Source organism: Otolemur garnettii, unplaced genomic scaffold (assembly GCF_000181295.1).
Source record: "Otolemur garnettii isolate 467f Iridium unplaced genomic scaffold, OtoGar3 scaffold00080, whole genome shotgun sequence".
In the NCBI taxonomy this organism is placed as follows: domain Eukaryota; kingdom Metazoa; phylum Chordata; class Mammalia; order Primates; family Galagidae; genus Otolemur; species Otolemur garnettii.
The window spans coordinates 6930829-6952650 of NW_003852475.1; the positions used below are offsets into that span (position 1 = coordinate 6930829).

General features: G+C 31.9%; 1 protein-coding gene across 2 annotated transcripts in view; it reads left to right on the top strand.

Annotated features, from left to right (window-relative positions):
• SPOPL (speckle type BTB/POZ protein like) overlaps positions 1-18606 on the top strand; it is a 50811-nt gene extending 32205 nt beyond the window's left edge. Inside the window, exons 6-11 of one of the 2 annotated variants that reach the window (XM_003794386.3) lie at positions 5773-5950; positions 6032-6087; positions 7637-7759; positions 11216-11358; positions 11449-11502; positions 14409-18606. In XM_003794386.3, the coding sequence (XP_003794434.1) occupies positions 5773-5950; positions 6032-6087; positions 7637-7759; positions 11216-11358; positions 11449-11502; positions 14409-14553 (699 nt within the window). In that variant the 3' untranslated portion in view covers positions 14554-18606. The remainder of the gene's footprint in view (positions 1-5772; positions 5951-6031; positions 6088-7636; positions 7760-11215; positions 11359-11448; positions 11503-14408) is intronic. The other variant, XM_023515846.1, reaches the window with a different exon arrangement.
• Positions 18607-21822: the final 3216 nt, after the last annotated feature.

Sequence of the window (21822 nt, forward strand, 5' to 3'; positions counted from 1 at the left end):
ATTAATATTGGGTATACTTTAAAAATTAAATAATTAGTATAATTTGATTGGGCTTGATTTGTAAATTCTTGATTAGAAAAAGAGGACAAAAGTCTTTTATAAATCAATGTGGTGGCCCAGTCTGAAAAGATTTTGTCATGTCTCTAGCTATAAATTGTATGTACAATTATGCTACTACATATTAACTTTCATTCTCTTGAAAAGACTATAGATGTGCGTATTTTACACAAAAATTTCAAAGTATTAATCTTTAAAAAGTATATCTTTGATATAAATGGTCTTTTTTTATTTTTAGATTGATTATATGACATATGATTTCTTAGAGTTTATTACTTTTTTTTTTTTTTTTGAGTTTATCACTTTTAACCCAAAAGTACTAGAAAAAGACTGGGAAGCTTTCTGATTATTTAGGGAATTAGATTAATTTAATCAAATAGCGTTCTAAGAATAGTTCTAAAGTTTTTAAGATATGCCCATGTCTGTTGACAAACTTATTAGGTATGTTATATGCACAAAATGACATATTTTGAAAGTTGATAGCATTACCTCTGCCAGTAAGTTATGATTTGTCTTAATCTGAGGTTTGGATTTGCTTTTGTCATTGTTGCCAGTAATTAATTATGAAATTTTAAGAATAATCTTTAAAGTGCATTTACAGATGATTTTATGCTAGCGAAATGGTTTATAGAGAATATACATCAGAAACAGTTTTATTGAAATGCTTAAGGCAGTTGATAATTTTCATAAGAAAGGTAGTTGAAAAGGCTGTGATCAGGTAAACTCAATATTAAATATATTTCTACAGGTTATTGTGTCTTAGAAACATGATAACTACTTAAGTGTAATTAAATTAGTTTTAATCTCTTTATGGTAAATGTGTAAAATTTCTTGGAAATATTACAAACTAATTGTATAACATTATTTTATGTCAGAAGAATAATTGAAATATGGCCCCAGAGACTACATAGTGCATCTTATTTTCAGTTAGACAAGTTAAATGAACTGTATGATGAATTGTGAATACAATTATTTGGTTGATAAAACACATACCACAAGTCTCTTGAGCAGAGCTAATCATTAAATAATTCAGAAAAAAACAAAAAAACAAGAGCACTGGTTACCAATAAACAGATATTCTAAGTAGTATGTGCATAAATATGTTACACTATTTAACTTTTTTAATGCCCTTAACGTTCAGAATTTTTAACATGTTCATTTTTGAAAATGTTATCTTAGAATTTAAAGGATACACTGCAGCTAGTTTTTTTATGAGTAAACATTTTTAGAAAATACTACTTTAAGATTGAAATATTACAAATATTTTTTCTAAGTATACTTTCCTGGAACCTAGACAACCAAGAAATTCAGAATTAAGGCTGAAATTAAGTTTAAGACCTTCTTTTTGATAGGTATTTTTGAAGTGTGCTTAGTGTTCTTATGCTAGATTATAAACACTAGCAACCCTAAAAATAGAACTCACTATGACATACATTATTTTTTTAACATAGATTTTTAAATTGGCATTGATCAGATTCATTTTTAGATCCTGAAATATACCTTATTTTAACTAATGTAGACTTATACCTGGGCACCATATTTAGCATAGGTGGGCAAAAAGTACTTCAACCAGCATTCTTCATGCCCTCCATCATTTCTTCCACCCCTCTCATGGATGCCCTTCCTTCTACAGCATCTCCAGCACTGCTTGCAGAAGAGGAGGAAGCATTGCACTGCCCTACCTAAAGAACTGCCTCCTCCCCCTCCCCTGCAAGTGGTGCTGTAGACAGGTAAGGCAGTTGGGTGCTACTCTTTTTCTGTAAAACATAGTTTAATCTTAGACAAGTTTTATATACGGTGTTGAAGTAGCCAGAGATAGAGATGTCTACCAATGTAAACATCTCTATCCTCTCTCTTCCAAAGGAATCCAGAGAACAGAAATTGAAGAATAGGAAAAATAGAAAACTGGTTTTGAAATCCAACAGATTTTAAATATCCTAATAGTCTACAAACCCGTAATGTATAGAAAAATACATATGCACAGATAAAATACGAGTTTTTCATAAAGCTAAACTAATTTATTTTTAAAGACACATCTTTTTTCCATCCTATCTTTTGCTAAGTTACCATCTTATACCATTTTTTGTTGCTATAACAGAATGCATGAGTTTAGGTAATTAAAAAGAACAGACATTTATTAGCTCATGGTTCTGGAGACTGCAAAGTCCATGACTAACACTGCATCCAGTGAGGCCCTTTTTGTTGCATTATAGCATGGTAAAAGATATAGAAAATACCAGCATTTGATTTAACAGACCTACTCTCTGATTTAACAGACCTACTCTCTTAACAAAGGCATTAATCCATTTATGAGGGTGACCTAATCACCCTGGAAAGTATCACTTCTCAACACCATTGCATTGGATATTAAATTTGCAACACATGAACTTTGGGGGCTACATTCCAAGCATAGCAGATGCCCTTGTGTTTTTAAATAGTTGTTATAACATGGATTGAAGTAGGATTTTATTTTCTAAATAAAACCTTTTTGGCAAAATGAAAAGTTGACTACCCTATTTCTGTCACCAGACTTTTAAAAATGATACCTGTTTACAAAAGTTTAAAAAAAAAAATTCTAGGACCCTCTATTCTAAAAGGTAATGTGATAGTGGACTGTTATGAATTTTTCACTTTGGAAGGAGTAGATAAGCAGTTATTAGAGTGGCAAAATTGTAGAACTGTGTAGCTTTGGAAATTCCTAGCTATTAAAATTTTTCCTAGTTGGAAAAATCTTATTTTTAAAAATTGGAACCAGTAGTTACCTTAGTTTCACATTACAGGAGACCCAAGTTGTTGGGATAGTCACAAAATTGATTAGATCCTTCAAATATTCATCTTCAGTCTAGATTATGTTCTTAGAGTTGAGCCAAAAGCAAATTTGAAAAAGGGATGTTAAATGAGTTTGAGGTTTTTACTTGCAACATTTGACATTTTAGAGTACTGTGCATTTTTTCTTCTTTTAATTTTTAAAGAAGAAAACAAATTTGACCTTAGGAAAGAATCTCAGCCTTTTTCCTGAATTTTTCATTCTAGGTTCCATTCATTAAGAGTGTTTATTACCAATATTTGAATACATGATTAAAAAAACTAAATTTTTATCATTCTTTTTAATTACAGGTATCAAGAGAATAATCAGAATTCATTGCCTATTAATTTTTAATTAGATCATTAATTTCTGCTCTATAAATAGTCCCTTGAATACTCTTTGAAGTATGAAATGTTAATTATATGTCTTAGTGAAAATTAGTGATTGCTGTGATAATGCTATGTAGATAGGTATGCTAGTAATATAAATTATTCTGAATAATGGTTGCTTTATATAAAATATAAATGGGACATCAATAAATATGCCTGATATTAATGCATTTTTTAACTTTTACATTATATTATTTTGAAATAGCTTTAGACAATAAATAGAATATAAGAAATCTTTCCCCAAAGTAATTATTCCATTACATTTTTATAACTCTTGCACATACTTTCAGTCTTAGAACAGGTTTTTGGTTTCTATATCATAAGGTTATAATCATGTAAAGAGTAGTGAAGTTTTTCCTTTTTTTTCTTTTTATTTGTAGTTATTAAAATTTTAGAGATAATTTAAATTTGATGGGATGGAAGAACCTTTTTGGTAGGTAATATCTTGGTTCTTATGTTTAGAAAAACAGCTCAGAAAATTATTATGATAAATACTTTTTGATAATAATTTTGTTGAAGTAATTTAAATTTTAAATAATATCAAAAAAGTATTGTTTTGTACAAAGAGCCATAAAAGAGACAACTGGAAATTTAGATTTAGTTTTGCTTTCATAATAACTGGCAGTGTTCTATACCTTGTCTTGATCTCACTTTGAAATCTCTTTATAAAGTGTTATGAACGTCTCACCTAATGGGTATAGTGTAAGGGTATATGGCACACCTTCTGAGTAAGGGGCACAACTGCAACAGGGACCTTACCTAGCAAATGCAAATATTGTAATTAAATCATTTGTACGTTCATATTAATGTAAAATTTTAAAAAATAAGGTGATTTATGATTACTATGACACAAGTGATTTCAAGCATTAACATGCAAGTTGAGGGGGAAAATGTGATTAATAAAAATATCTTCTGAAAGACTGAAATTTTCTGGTTTTTCTGTAGAAGTATCTGTTCACAGGAGATTTATGTTTGTACTTCTGGGTGAATTGAGACTTCTGAGACTTAATACTCTAAACATTTTCCACTGGACCATTATTACACTGCATGTTTTGTACGTTAGTAGTTTGGTCTGACTTACCCATTTCTGATTAATATATTCTACATTGTTTACTGTATTTATATGTGTTCTTATTTATACTTATATTTTATAAAATCTTTATAAAATGTTTTTAAATGAATGCAGGTATCTGATTTCATAACAGAGGACACCAAAATTTAGCACCTCAAAACAATAGATAACCTGATGTAGTACTTTTTACTTTTTTTTAAAGAAAAGGTTTATTTACTCTGAAACATTTTTTACTAGTTGAATATTTACTCTGAAACATTTTTTACTAGTTGAAACATTTTTTACTAGTTGATGTTTTCTTTAATTTGTTAAATATAATATAAAATTTCCAATAATATAGTGAAATACCTTTTCTTAAAGCTGGTATACAAGCAAGACTTACCAATAGTGTTTTAGGATTTTATTTAGTATATAATTATCTTTAATGGGAGGTAATCCATGTATCTTTAATCCATATCACATTGGAATCTACATAAAAGTAGTGTAATAATACTTTATTGATTGGTTATTTCCTAGGTGAATAACAAGTGTGCAAACAGAATTAATTATATTTATATTGCTCTTGCTTTGATAGTTCATAAAATATTTTTGTGAACTTTTAGAATCGCAATTTTGTGGGAATACTTACAACTTAAAATTTAAATCAGCTTTGCCATATAGTTAACTAAATTTTATTAAAGTTGAAACGTGGAAATAATACTTTGAAAATTTTCAAATTTGCGTATGATAGGCTATAGTTTTATAACCTGTTTTTATACTGTAAAAAAATCATTATGAGCCTTTTGCTGTGTTTTTTGTTTGTTTGTTTCTTAGAATCTCACGTTGTCACCCTTGGTAGAGTGCTGTGTCATCATAGCTCACAGCAGCCTCAAACTCCTGAGCTCAAGTGTTCCTCCTGTCTCAGCCTTCCAAGTAGCTGGAACTATAGGCACCCACCACAATGCCCAGCTATTTTTTAGAGACAGGGTCTTGTTCTTGCTCAGGCTTGTCTTGAACTCCTGAGCGCAAGCAATATACCTATCTCTGCCTGCTAGAGTGCTAGGATTACAGGCATGAGTCACTTTGTCCATATGTGAGGAAAAAAGAAAGGAATTTCTTCCTTTACCATACAAAAACACTTTCTTCTTGTTGTAATTCACATCATATTGTAGCTTTTCAATTGCGAATTCTTTTTTGTAATTATCAAAATAATAGACATTCAATCAATTGATAACTCATTTATTTATGTAAAATGTCACTATGGAAACATACTTACATTGTATCTTTTTTAATATTTCTCCTTTAAATTGTACCCTTAAATTCATTTTCTGCACATTAGGATTTTTGATTAGGAATACATTGAATCATCCAAACAATCTTAAACATAAAAAGATTAAGTATAGACTTAGAAAGCAACTGTTTATATTACTTTGTGAAAGTGTCTCTTTTGCTGTTCCTTTTTTTATTAGGTGAGTGTGGTCCAAGATTCAGTTAATATATCAGGACATACTAATACAAATACTTTGAAGGTGCCTGAATGTCGACTAGCAGAAGATTTAGGTAATCTCTGGGAAAATACGAGATTCACAGATTGCAGTTTTTTTGTGAGAGGACATGAATTTCAAGCTCATAAATCTGTGCTTGCAGGTACTTTCCACTTCAGGGTGATGTGGTGTGTTCTCTAAGACAAGTTTATGTGTGAAATAATGATGCTTAATCTTATTACAGCACGATCCCCAGTTTTTAATGCAATGTTTGAACATGAAATGGAAGAAAGCAAAAAGGTAAACATGGCTTCAAGGCTAATATTTAATTTCTACAAATGTAAAATAGTGGAATTTATATTTTAAAAGCAGTGGTGCATGATCTCATGCTGTGATAATTGGGGAAACATTTTAGAACCAAATAAAAAGATGAGGAGAAAAAATGTGTTCTGTAATAGAACAATAGATGTAACTTAGTGTGGATGCTCAGTGAATATTCCAATAGAACAATAGATGTAACTTAGTGTGGATGCTCAGTGAATATTCCAAGTAACAGCTATTTTATACCTGTCTGGTAGGTAAATAAACGTGTAGTTGTTATCTAAAAGTACAATTCTGGTACATAACTATTTGAGAGGCCTCTCATTAAATTGTATTATTACATTCCCCCTTCGTAGACTTCATGGGTTGATTTTGGAATTTGTTTTCTGGCCACAAAAATAATGTCTACATTGTTGTCATCACTAAAATAAGTGGATATTTATTAGGCTTAAGACAAGGGACATAGATTACTCCAGTATTATTATACACTAACTGGAATCAAGATATTACCTGTTTGGTTCCCACAGATGATTCTCTTTAACCTGTTATCTTGAAATATATTAGAGATCAGAGGATGATTCTTTGCTGGTTGCATAACACGTGAGCCTTAGGGCTCCAGATAGACAGCTTCAGAGTTTATTTGTGTAGTTCAACTTCATTGTTTCTGCAAAACTAGAAGCTATAATAAAATAGCTGCTTTCTTCCTCTGATGGTTGGTCTGCGAAGCTGCTTTGATCAGCCTTCTGATAACTTCCAAGTGGGAAGATGTCAGTGATGTCAGACGTCATTGACAGCAAAGGGTGAGAAAAGTTGTCTCTTAAGAGTCAGACGTTTAGCTTCATTGATTTCAGGAGAAAAACCAAATGCAAAAATAAGAGACACTAGTCCTCTTTAGTCCTGACTGCTTTGAGTAAGCAAGGAAGTGATGATAAGTAATAATACATGCCATTTTTGCAAAAGGGAGAGTTCTGAAGTAGTTATTATCTGTTATTATCTCAAACACCTGGCCCTATCTTTTGCTTAATACTGGGAATAGAGCTGGTGGTTATAGGGTTGTAGGCATTATGTTAGGACCTAGGAATTCAACAAAGAAAAAGTTAATAGTCAATATCCTGTAGTATAGATGTCAGAAACTGAACACAGATGCATTTTGTTTGGCCTATGTTTTTGTTTATTTTCTTTTAAACTCTTTTTATTGAGAAATTGAGGCTTATATTCCCACATAGTGTTGGTTGGCATGGTCGAAGTGTCAGGGTCTGGGCTCTAGGGCTGGTGATGGACATCTTTCACATATTATGTGCTTTTCCTTTTAGACTTGCCCATTTCTCTTTGCCTAATTATCATAGTGAAGATTTACTTACTTAAATTTTAAAATAGACTTTAGAAATATCTGTATATGTCCATTTGAGTTATAAAGTACTTTAGTGTAGATTTGAGGCTTTTAAATTACTGTCAGATTCCCTTTGGTTGATTGGTATGTGTTGTGTATGTTCTCTAAGTTTAACTTTTTTGTTGTTTTCACTATCAGAATCGAGTGGAAATAAATGACTTAGACCCTGAGGTTTTTAAAGAAATGATGAGATTCATTTACACAGGGAAAGCACCAAACCTTGACAAAATGGCTGACAACTTGTTGGCAGCAGCAGACAAAGTAAGTAATTAGGTCTTAAAGAGCTGAAAAATATGCTCCAAATCAATGTATATGGAAGGTGACCAGCAAATGAAAACTCCAAATGACTTGAAATATTGAATTAATTTCTACTATTTGTAGATGGTTCTTGAGAGTTTTATGAAGTAGCATATAGTGGGATAATGTGGAATGAGATTTTTTTTAAAAAATCAACAAGATGTAAAAAGATCTTGAGCCAAAAGAAACAATTTTCCCCCATCTTTGGAGATTAAAGTGAAAACTCATTAGTTTTAAGTGTGTATTCTTTTTTATAAGGACACATAGTAGCATGTATAATTTATTGTAATTTTCAATATTGTTAGTTTTAATGTATAGTGCATGACCTTTTTAAAAAGTGAGAAAATACTGGATATTTTGTATAATATAATTCTCTATATTCATAGAATTCATTTTTTAATATGACAGCATAAGAGAAGACATGATGTTAATAATTTTATAATAATCTTTTGTAATAGTGACTTTTTTAGAGTTAGTGAAACTAAAAATATCAGAAAAATCTCAAAGCCAATAGTTCTCAATCCAAAAACCACATTTGATGTATAAAGTATACTTGTATATAGTATATGTGTATGTAGACAGATTAACACTTGGAAAATGTTAGCACTGGGGGAAACTGGGTCATGTATATATGGAATCTATTGTTTCTTAAAACTGTACTTGAAATTTACATCAAAAAATAACATTTACAGTAGCATCAAAAATATTAAATACATAGGCATAAGTGTGACAGATTTTCAATATTGAAAATTACAAAATAATGCTAAAAGAAATTCAGGAAAACCTAAATATATAAGATAAATCTTGCTCATGAATTGAAATTCTCAATGTTGTTAATATTTTGATTTTCTTTAAAATTGATAGTAGAATTAAAATGTCCATATCAGAATCCTAAAAGGTTTTTGTTTTAATTTAAAGAAGTTGACAGGCTGATTTAAAATGTATATGTAAGTGCAAGAATCTAGAATGATTAAACAAGTTTGAAAAAGAAGATTAAAGTAGAGGACTAACACTGCATGGTATCAGGACTTACTCTAAGACTACAGTAATGGGCTCAGCGCCTATAGCTCAACCGGCTAAGGCGCCAGCCACGTACACCTAAGGTGGCGGGTTCGAATCCCCAGCCCGGACCTGACAAACAACAATGACTGCAACCAAAAAATAGCCGGGCGTTGTGGCGGGCACCTGTGGTCCCAGCTACTTGGGAGGCGGAGGCAGGAGACTCGTTTGAGCCCAGGAGTTGGAGGTTGCTGTGAGCGTAATGCCACGACACTCTACCCAGGGGGACAGCTTGAGGCTTCGTCTCAAAAAAAAAGACTACAGTAATTAAGGCAGTGTTGTATTAGTGTCAAGACAGACAAATAGTGAACAATAGTACAAAATAGACTCGCATATATAGATATTTCATTTTTGACAAAAGTACAAAGGCAATTCACTGGAGAAAGAACAGTCTTTAACAGAATGTGCAGAAATAACAATACCCATACGTACGAAAAATGGACTTTGATACATAGCTCACACCATATATAAAAAGTAATGCAAAATGGATCATAAACCTAAAAATCTAAAACTTCTAAAAGAAAACATAGTAGGAAATCTCTGTGATGTTGGGTTAGGCAGAGATTTCTTAGCTTTGACACCAAAAACACTTGATCCATAAAAGAAAAAAATGATAAAATGAACTTCAAAAGACATAAGAGAATAAAAAGATTAGTCACAGACTGGGAGCAAATATTTGCATAGTGTAAATCTAAGAAACTTTTATCAAGAATATAAAAAACTCTGAAGGTTCAAATATAAGGGAAAAAATGTTATTTTTAAAAATGGATAGAATGTTTAGGCAGATACTTTATGAAATAATGTGAATGAAATACATTAAAAGCTACTTAATGTCATAGTCATTACAGAAATAGATACTTCTGTACACCAGTTTAACAGCTAAAACCACAAAGATGATGTTAACTGTTATCAAGGTTGTGGAAAAATTTGGACTCTCATACAGTGCTGATAGAAAATATAAAATGATACAACCACTTTTGAAACCTATTTGGCAGTTTCTTAAAAAATTAAACATAGACTTAGAAGCTGTGAGCCAGCAAGTCCACTTTTAGGTTTTTATCCAAGAGAAGAAAAAGCTTATGCCCATACAATGACTTGTATGTGAATATTCCTAGCAGCTTTATTTGTAATAGTTAAGAACTGGAAACAACCCAAATGTTCAACAACAGGTGAATGGATAAACAGATTGTGATATAACTATATATAATGGAATAAAAAGGCTTGAACTATTGGTATGTAAGCAATGATATGCATGTATCTCAAAATGAACATACTTAATGAGAAAGCAAGACAAAAATGATCATATATTGTGTGATTCCCTTTATAGAAAATTCCAGAAAATGCCAACTATTCTACAGTGATAGAAAGCATATTAGAATTATTGCCTGGGTTGGGTGAGAGGGACAAATTACAAAGGTATAGGAGTAAACTTTTGGGTAATGATTGCATTTTATCGTGCTATGAACTTTTCAAAAAGTGTGAACTTTAAGTGCACTTTATTGTATGTCAGTTATATCTCAGTAAAGCTGCTAAAGGATTGTATAACATATATACAAATATCTGTATGAACTTTTGGTGGTTATGAATATAATTTGTTTAGCTTTATCATGAATTCATATTTAAGACTGAGGTGGCAACATGCAGTGTACAGGGTAATATGCTCTAGTGTTTGAAAAAGTGAAGAAGAGAAATATACTCAATGAGAGTATTAATAAGGTAGATTTTTAGCATAAACCCTATTTTAAAAATACACTATTTTGAGGTTATGCAAATTGAAATTTCCTAAAGAAAACTAGTCTTTCTCTTTTTTTTTAATTTGATAATTGTTAAACATTTTGTAAATGTTTTTTTTTTTTTTATTGAATGGTAACTATGTACATTAATGCATTTCTGGGGTACAGTGTGGTGTTTTCACATACAATTTGAAACATTTCATCAAACTGATTAACATACCCTTCATGTCATTTACCTAGTTATTGTGCCAAAACGTTCATATTCTCTTAGAAAGGTTCACTTGTACCCTTGTAAGATAAACCACAGAAGTGATCCCTCCAGTCCCCCTCCCTCCACCCATTCCCTCCCTCCCTTTCCTCCCCCCTTCCTGTATTCTTAGGCTGTTATTAGGTTATAGCTTTCATATAAAAGGTATAAATTAATTTCATAATAGCAATGTGTACATTGGATACTTTAGTCTTTCTCTTAAACTCATATATAAAATATATTTTCTTTATATTAAGTTAAACCAATGACTTAAAGAAAAATAAAAAGAATAATCTGCTTTAACTTTTATTTTCTAAATTACAAATACATATTTGGAAACTTAGAGTAAATGTTTAATGGTTATGTTTTCTTTTTGGGTAGTATGCACTGGAACGGCTGAAGGTCATGTGTGAAGAAGCTTTGTGTAGTAACCTCTCAGTAGAAAATGTTGCTGATACCCTTGTCCTTGCAGATTTGCACAGTGCAGAACAGTTGAAAGCACAAGCCATAGATTTTATTAATAGGTAAGCTATGCTTACAATTTCAGTGCATATGACACCTTCAACATTTTTTCATTGTACTTTTTGTTAAGTATGTTTAAATCTTCAATGCAGGTGCAGTGTACTTCGACAACTTGGGTGTAAAGATGGGAAAAACTGGAACAGCAAGTAAGATGACTTCAGTTTCTGACTTAAAGTTGATCTGTTTAAATGAAATTGTTTGCATAGCCTTTTGTTCATCTACAATAAGTATGTATCTAGATGTTAATTTATGAAGCAAAATGCCAGTTATTTAAAAAGAAAAAAGACTACTTAGTGGATTCCTGAAGCTGTGCTCCCTTGTAGATCAGCTTCTTGGATCTTGTGCTAACTGGTACATAGTCTCATTTCTTAAGCACACATGCCACATGGTATATAGCTGAGTCCAAGTATTATATGATAAGGACTGCTAGAGATCCTGCCCTTGCTCCTTTAGAAAGCATTTCTGAAAATGTGGAGAAGTCAGTTGCAGTGGCACATGCTTTTAATCCCAGCTACTTGGAAAGCAAAAAGGAGAGGATTCTGTGAGCCCAGAAGTTTGAGAACAGTCTGGGCAACATAATCAGACCCTATTTCAAAAAACAAACAAACAAAAGACAATGTGGAAAATATTTATTTAATCTTATAAGGAATGTACCCATGTACCCGCTAGATTACCTTAGAAAGCCTTTACATTTGGATGCTAACTCATGGCTTCTTCTGTTAGCCCAAGTACCTTGTATCATACACTGTATTAGGCTAGCTGCTTAATATTCCAAAAGTGGTAGCAATTTGATCTTTTCTTGTCTCTGGTAAACTTGTAACAGTTGAGTAATACCTCTATCTTTTTAAGCCTTTAACTTCTGAATTTAAACTATTAGAATATATTGTTCTCTACTTTTTCCCTTTTCATTTCTAGTGACTTTCCTATTTTTTATAATTAAATCAAAAAGGGAAGAGTTGATAAGTTAAATATTTTGCATGCATTTTTGATTAGTATTGTTTATAAACCCTTAAATTCCATTTTCCCAAATTATCAAAAGTTGGTAAAAGAAAAGTGAAAAGAATAGTGTTAAAATAAAGTTAATTAGATGACTCAGTTATTTCCCATTGCTTTCACTTGTTTTGATACATGTGAAGTTGGTTAACTGAATTCCTATTAGTTTGTGAATTCTGTTTTCTGAAAGTAAAAAGTAATGACTATTTTTAAATTATTGTCCTATATATTAGTCAATGCATGTTATATGATATCATCATGGTATATGATCCTAAAAAAAATTATTTTGACTTTAAAATATGTTGTATTAGCAGCAAAGGACAATTTTGTGATCCTTTGTACTTAGCTACTTTCAAGCTGTAGGAAAACTTTACGTTGTAAAACTTTTTTACTGTCAAAAAATTAGCTTATTTTATACTACCTAAAGAAGGTGTGTTGTATGTATAGACATTTAGTAGATAATGAATTAATAAATGAAAAGTTTAGATATGTTAAGTATCTATGGAAGTATCTGTGTGATTTTAAACTAGAATCACATAAATTTTTAACATAAGGACACACTGGTAATTTGATGTTTGTTAAAATAAAATGTTTTATTGAGATCAGCTACTATTTAGTTCAACAAATATTTATCTACCATCTATTGCATCTCAAGTACAATGCTAAGGTGATGCATATACAAATTCTGAAGGGGGGAAATCTTGTTCTCCAGGAATTTAGCTATTGGAGACACATGAGTATATATCACCCCATTGTAATATAATAAGTAATATGTTTGACGATATATACAGGCACTGATTAAGACAAACCTAGAAATTTATAGATGGCTTCCTAGAGATGACTGAGCTGGTTCTTAAAAAATGAATAGGAGTTAGTAAAACTAACAAGAAAGTAGACAAAGTATAGCATAATCCAAAGTATAAAAGAATAAAGTAGTAGTTGATTATTCATCTAACAGATACTTATGTTTTATTATCCAATAAGTTCCCAAGACACTTTATTCCATATAGCCAACATAATGGTGAACAACACAGATGTTTTCCTTGCCTTCATGGAGTTAATGGCTTAGCAGTAGATTAAACAAGTAATTGCAATAAAGTATGAGAAAGAATGTGCAGCATACCCATAAGAGCATATAACAAAGGGACCTAATCTAATCTAGAGGTCAGAGAAATCATTTTCAAGAAACCGTGGTAAAATTTAAGACCAGAAGTATTGGTAGGAGTTGCCCTGGTGAAAAAATGGGAAGAGAGGAAGAAAAGTATATCCCAGAAAAAGGATATGCAAAATTTTGTTGATGAGAAAGAACAGAAAAGGAAGGAGCGTGAGGGAGAGGACATATAAATGAGAAGCACATGGAGAAAGCAGGAAAGGTCAGATCTTGGAAAACTATGTAAAATAACATTAGGATAACATTTCAATCCTTAAGCTAGGGTTTTGATGATTGGAAAGGACAGAGTGGAGCATGGTTTTTTAACTTGAATCACTGGGTGATTGTAGAAGCTTCAGCTAACTGGAAATGTGTGAGGAAGAATTTGGGGCTTGAGGTGAGAGAGAATAAGTTCTTGTCTAACAATACTAAATATATGGGTCTTGGGACATATCTAAGTAAAAAGAGCAGGTGGTTAGAAATGAACCTGTTAGGAGGCCTAGGATTTAATAAGGGAAGAAGTGGGTTGCTGGAGTTAAAATTATGAAGAATGGATAGATAGAATGAATAATGCATGTTAAAGGAGGAGAGTAGATGACAAAAATTTGAACTTGCCTTACTAGAGGTAGGTAAAAGAAGAGAAAGGGGCTCTTGAAAGAGCTGGTACAGAAATGGTTATAATGGGAGTGGAACTATGGAGACCAGTTTCACATACTTCAGGAGAGTAGAACTTCCAAAAAAATGTAATAGTTGCTACAGAAAATACCAGTGAGATAAAGATGATATTTCAATAAAGTCAAATGTTTTGAATACACAGTAGATAGTGTTCAAGCATTTTGAAATAGACAATTAAAAACAATGAAAAAATTAACAATTCTTTAGTAAACATCTCTTAATTTTATTTTTAAGCCAAGCAGCCGACATAATGGAAACATCAGGATGGAAGTCCATGATTCAGTCTCACCCTCACTTAGTAGCAGAAGCCTTCCGAGCACTAGCATCTGCACAGTGTCCACAGTTCGGCATTCCACGCAAACGACTAAAACAGTCTTGAATCTTCCATGAGTAGTAGAAAAGTGGAATTAACTTGTACTCCTCCAGGTCCAGAAGGATTCTAATACACAAACCATAAACAAGAGTTGTTTCTGTTATTTTATCCACAGAACAGAAACTGAAAAAGCATATTGCTTACATTTCAGGTGGATAATTTACAATTTATTCTTCAGCTTTAAATTAGACTGATTAATTCACTTCAAGGCCTTAAATTATCTTTGATGACTTCTCTTGTTCATATAATACTTTAATTTTTTTATTGTGCCTTGTCATTTTGACCAAGGCTATGCAGGATTGCACTAGCTCCATAATGTAGTAATACTGATGACTGAAGATAATACGTTTCAAAAGGATCTTCCATTATTTTGAAAAAGAAAAATGAGTTTTACGGGGTTTGTCCTATGCTATCTCAAAGTTTAAAACTAGGATCTCCTTAAAAGCACTTGTTGGAGATGACCAGTAATGTCTCCAGTCTAAGTATCTATAAACATAGGAGAACCTGCTTACCTACAAGGTAAGTTATGGCAATACACTGCTTCAATTCTAATTTATTTTCATTTCAGTGGGCAAATATGCAATGAATTGGCCCAGATTTTTAGTAAAATTTGTGATGTTTGTATGTATGTTAACTGTCTAACAAAGTGTGGGTTTACTCAAGTTTACAATGATTGAGAACTGATTGAGATTTTGATTTCATGACAAAAGCATGAATTGTATGGAAGTAATTTTTTTTAATTTATATTGACCTACATTTATATGAAGAATTCTGTTAAAAGTAGGATGACCAAATGTAAATTTAATGAGTGGGCCAATTAAGAAAGATATATATGCACTTTTAATGTGTAACTTTTGTATGTTGAATGGTACATATATTTTTTTGCTTTTGAGGGAATTAATAAGGTATAATTAATTGTGTCTTAACTTTTAAGAATTTTTTAAGACAGATGGAGGCAACTGAGATGATTGTGATAATTGATAAGAAAGATATCCTGGATTATAGGGGATTACAGATATTCATTATTGAATATATACCTGTTTTATCACACTTTGGAAAAGGCACCTGAACAGTAAATGAATCCTGGATAGTTTACTCTCCTTCAAAAAATGAACTGATACCATTTGCCTGTGGGAGATGCATACTAAAGGAGAGAACTCCTAGACTATGTCAGGCCACACTATGAAACCGCCCCCTCTTGTTTTCTCCTTTGTGTTTTAGTTACTGTAGTAACATTGTGGATGATATTGAAATTCTGCATAATGTGAACAGGATAAACTATTTATAAACTGCTTTTCATGGGCCAGTTCTTTATTATAAATGAATTTTAGCTTTAAACACGTACACATATTCAGTGTTTGATTGTTGTTTCTCATGGAAGTGTGTTCTGGTGCATTGTCCCCGAGAAGCAGGAGTGATCATTGTTAGGGCACTACATCAGACTTAGTGTGATAGGGACAACATGCTTCTTAGGCAACATTTATATTTGACCACAAGGGAAGAAGTGGGTCGCTGGAGAAAAATTCATATACTTGTAAGCTTGAATGCATAACTTTATTCTCCAGACTAAAACTTATATAGTTTGTTAATTTAATTTTGGAATTCAGGACAAAGGAAAAAAAATGAAGCTTGAGGTTTTCAAACAGATTTTATTTTTGCTACTTTTTCTAGGTGTTAACTGAAGCAATCCTAATATATCAAGAGTGATTCATATTTGCATTGAACAAACACTGTCAGATAAACATCCCCAGCAAACTGGAAATTGAAAAATGATATTTTCAGATATCTTAATTTGTTTCTGTGTAGTTTTGAGTCACTGTTATGGTAACTTAAATTTGAAAAAGGAGGAATCCCTTAGGGTAGAAGAAAGATTCTTACCAGATCATGAACTTCATCTTATGTAAGAGTGTTATGGAAAGGAGAAATTTGACTTCTTTAACTCCACCATGAGATTGAGCCTGTTGAGTTTACAATGTACAATTTAAAAAAATACACATACATGTATATACACTTTTAAGATTTTGCCAGGGTCTTACATGGAAACAAAAATTCCCTCAGGCTATATAATTATGTATGTCAAATGTCAAAAAGGTATTATTGTATCCATGTATATCAAATGCACACCATACCGGCACATTGTGAATTAATTCACTGCTTGAATCTACATTTCTAACACAGTGACTGCAGTAATACCATATAATAAGCATTTCAGCTTGGTCTTATTTACTGTAGTGTTTATTGCAGTTCTTAAAGATTTTATTAGAAAAAAAAATTTTTTTTTTTAGTTCGGTAGCACATTTTGTACCAAAAATGTCCAACACTGTGCTATAAGAATATCCATGTTTGTAGAAATGTCCCCTTCTCAGATAATATAATGCCTACCATTATACTAACAAAATCATATGGTAGTTGATTTATTTTTTTATTTATTATGTATATTTTTGGTTGTGGGTTCTTGAAGCAATGATAAAAAACTGTTAAAATGTTTTGACATTAATGCTGTAATAGCCCCTCTTCCTGCCATTTTTAAACTACATACATTGTTTTCAAAATGGACACAGATTCTGTTCAGACTTTTGAACTATCACCTTGTTCCTATTTCCCCTTTGTCACCTAAACAGTTCTTTTCCATAGAAAGTAGATAGAGAGTAGTGAATGGTTTTAAACATTAAATATTCTAAAAATAATCATTGGATAACTTTTCTTTAGATTAAGATTTAGAAACACTGTATTTGTGCCTTTTTCATTTTTAAATTTTAATATTGAGCACAAATATGAAAGTGCCATAATATGGCTTGCCAATGTTACCTCCTTGAATAGTCACGTGTCATTGTCTGGAACTGGTAATTGAAGAACCTTGCATGAATTACGTGGTCATTGTGTGTGTGTGTGTGTGTGTGTGTGTGTATTTGTATACCAGTATTCACTTGGGCTTTGCGTTATGTTCAAAAGAGTGAATTTCTGCAAATAGGAACCAGTTAAATGTTGAAAATTTAGGTTAGTTGAAATATTTCATTTTAATGTGCTTTATTATGCAGGATAATTGACAGATGAAATAATTCTCAAAACTGATTACTGCACAATGAAATGTGAAAACAGTGCCTTTTTTGGACATCAGTTATAATAAAATTAAATTTAAAATATTAACAAAAATCTTGTAAAAAGTTGTCATAAACACTATTGGTTGTTTTTAAAAGTAGTAGATCTAACTAAAAGCTTAAATAGCCAAAAGTATAATTGTTACATTTACCCATTTAAATTTTAGGTATAAATTTAAAATCTACACAGACATTCTTTATAAAATTGTGGATCATAAATATTACCCAGTGTTACTAAAATGGAATGGGTACTTTGGTAAGTTAAGGTTTATGAAAATTCAACTCAACAAGCTTCAATCATAGCCAACTATACTTGAAGAGGTGAATTATTCTGACTTGGACAAGCATGTTCTTTGATGGAAAAAATATTCAATGTATTCTTGCAAAAGAAGGTGGGTGGGTGAGTGGATTTGTTTTGGTGTGCTCAGATTATAAATATAGCACTTTCAGCACACATGAGAGTATTTTACAAACCTTTTTAATAGAGATTACAAGCTCTACTTTATTTAAGTGTTCATGGAATGATGTATATTTTAGGTCCAGTTGAAAAATATCGAGTGCCTACCATATGCAAGACTTCCTCTTCACTAGGAATGAAATCACAGTGTCTTCTGTTTGCAGTATGTGAACTTTGTGTTTGAAAAGGCATTCTTATATTTAAATCTTTTTATGTTGTTAATCATTGTATATTGTAACCTAAGAAATTTTGAATTAAGTTTTTAAAGAATGAAAAATAAAGTCCCATTTTTGAAAATCTGCAAAAATTATTTAAAAATTAAATCTGGGGGAAATTGATTTTCAAGATTCAAATGTATAAAAACTTATACTGAACTTTACAGCCTCATTTCTAAGCAGCTGATGTTAATGATGAGATACATACTACTTGGATCTTGTTGCTGAAAATATTTTTTGCATTTCACACATTGAGTTAAAATAAAGTTGTTACTACTTATTCAGAATTTATTGGCTTATTTTGTGTTTATTTGAAAAATATAAACTTTTTTTAGATTATCTCTGATGCTTTGCAAAATAGTCATGTATTTGATATGATAGATTTGCATGGTAGTTATCTTTTCTACTTAAAGAATCTAAGACATTTTGTAACCTACTAAATAAAGGCTTATTTTTTTTTTATATTATTGTTTCAGGTTAATTTGAGTGTACAAAGAATTAGGTTACAAATTTGCATTTGTTAGGTAGAGTCCCTTTTGTAATTGTGTCCCACTCCTAAGAGGTTGTCATATACCCTAACATTTTGTCCATTAAGTGGGAGTACCTCCATCCCCCCTCCTCCCTTTCCCCCACTCCCTTGTTCCCTCACCCCCCACTTTGAATTAATTTGAGTTTTTCTCTTATGTGGGTGTATATTAGATTGTCTACTGGCTTCATGTTACTATTGAGTTCATTAGATTCTTCTCCATTCTTGTGATACTTTACTAAGAAGGATATCTTTCAACTCCATGCAGATTAATACAAAAGATGTAAAGTCTCCATCTTTTTCAGTGGCTGAATAGTATTCCATGGTATACATATACCACAGCTTGTTAATCCATTCTTGAGTTGATAGGCATTTAGATTGTTTCCAGTTTTTGGTGATTGTTAATTGAGCTGCAGTAAAAAGTCTAGTGCAAATGTCTTTATGACAAAATGAGTCTCTTTTTTCTGGGTAGATACCCAGTAGTGGAATTGTGGGATCATATAGTAGGTCTAATCTGAGTTCCTTAAGAATTCTCCATAAATCCTTCCAAAGAGGTTCTATTAGTTTGCAGTCCCACCAACAGTGTATAAGCGTTCCCTTCTCTCTACAACCACACCTGCATCTGCAGTTTTGAAACATTGTGATGTGGGCTGTTCTCACTGGGCTTAGGTGATATCTCAGAGTGATTTTGATTTGCATTTCTCTGATGATCATGGATAATGAGCATTTTTTCAAATGTTTGTTAGCCATTCTTCTGTCTTCATCAGAGAATATTCTGTTCCTATCTCTTGTCCAGTGGTAGATGGGATTGTTTGCTCTTTTTTGTTGACTAATTTGAGTTCTCTGTAGATTCTAGTTATCAACCCTTTGTCAGACTCATACTCTGCAAATATCTTTTCCCATTTTGAAGGTTTTCTTTTTGCTTTAATTGTTATGTCCTTAGCTGTGCAGAAGCTTTTCAGCTTAAGTCCCATTTGTTAATTTTTGTTGTTGTTGCTATAGCTGCTAAAATCTTTGTCATAAGATATTTCCCCACTCTGACATCAGTTTTTCCCACACTTTTTCTCTAAGATTTTTATTGTTTCATATCTTAGATTTAAATCTTTTATCCCTCTTTAGTCAATTTTTGTAAGTAGTGAAAGATGTGGGTCCAGTTTCAGTCTTATACAAGTGATTAACCAATTCTCCCAGCACCATTTGTTGAATAGGGATTTTTCCCCTACTGTATGCTTTTGTTTGGTTTATCAAAGATCAGGTGGCAAGTAGAGGCTGATTTCATCTCTTGGTTTAATATTTTGCTCCATATGTCTATGTCTCAATTTTTGCACCGATACCATGCTGTTTTTATTATTGTATACTTGTAATATAGCCTGAAGTCTGGTAGGGTGATGGCTCCCACTTTGTTTTTATTACTAAGCCTTAGCTACACTGGGTTCTTTTGATTCTGTAGAAAACAAAGTACTATTTTTTGTAGTTCTTCAAAATACGATGTTGGTATTTTAATGGAGATTGCATTGAGTCTGTAGATTGCTTTAGGTAGAATAGACATTTTGACAATGTTGATTATTCTCAGCCAAAAGCATGGTATGTTCTTCCATATGTTACTGTCTCCTGCAATTTCTTTTCATAAGGTTTCATAATTCTCTTTGTAAAGATACTTCACCTGTTTTGTTAGGTATATTCCATTTTCTTTGAAGCTACTGTGAAGGGAATAGTGTCCTTGATTTGCTTCTCAACTTGGCTGTTATTGTCTTATACAAAGGCTACTGATTTGGGGACATTGATTTTACACCCTGAGACATTATTGTATTTCTTGACCACTTTAGGAGTTTTGTGGTTGAGTCTTTGGGGTATTCTAAGTATAAGATCATATCATCAGCAAAGAGGGAGAGTTTGACCTCCTCTGTCCCCATTTGGATGCCGTTTATATCCTTCCCTTGCCTGATTGCATTGGCTAGAACTTCCAGAGCTATGTTGCATAATGGTGGTGATAGTGGACATCCTTGTCTGGTTCCAGTTAAAAATTGAAAAGCTTTCAGTTTTATTCCACTCAGTATGATATTAGCTGTGGGTTTGTCATAGATGCTTCAGTCAGCTTAAGAAATGTGCCACCTATGCCTATTTTCTTAAGTGTTCTTGTTAGAAAAGGATGCTGATTTTCTCAAATGCTTTTTCTGCCATCTGTTGAGAGGATTATATGCTCTTTGTTTTTGCTTCTATTGATATGAATTACATTTATGGATTTGCATGTGTTAAACCAGCCTTGCATTCCTTGCATGAAGCCTACTTGATCATGGTGTATAATTTTTTTTTAATGAGTAGCTGCAGTCTATTAGCTAAGATTTTATTGAGTATTTTTACATCAATATTCGTTAGTGAAATTGAATAGTCTGTAATTCTCCCTTTTAGTTGGATCCTTTCCCAGTTTTGAAATCAAGGTGATGTTTGCTTCATAGAATGTGTTGGGGAAGGTTCCTTCTCAATTTTTTGGAATACGTCTACAGTCTGGGTAGAAGCTCTTCTTTCAAGATGTGATGGCATTCTGATGTGAAGCCATCTCATCCCAGGCATTTTTTGGTTGAAAGCTTTATTATTATTTTTTTTCAATCTCATTACTTGATGTGGGTCTGCTCAGGAGATCTATTTCTTCCTAGTTAAGTCTAGAGAGATAACGTGATTTCAGGTATTAGTCCATTTTCTCCATATTGTCAAAGTTCTGGGCACAGAGTTTTTTATAGTAGTCAGAAATAATTTCTTATTACATAAGAAATGAATTATTTTTTAAATTCTTTTTTTAAATTAATGATGGCTGTGTACATTAATGCAATCATGGGGTACAGTGTGGTGTTTTCATATACAATTTGAAATACTTTCATCAAACTGGTTAACACAGCCTTTATGTCATTTTCTTAGTTATTGAGACGTTTATATTCTACTTTTAGAAAGTTTCACTTGTACCCTTGTAAGGTAAACCATAGA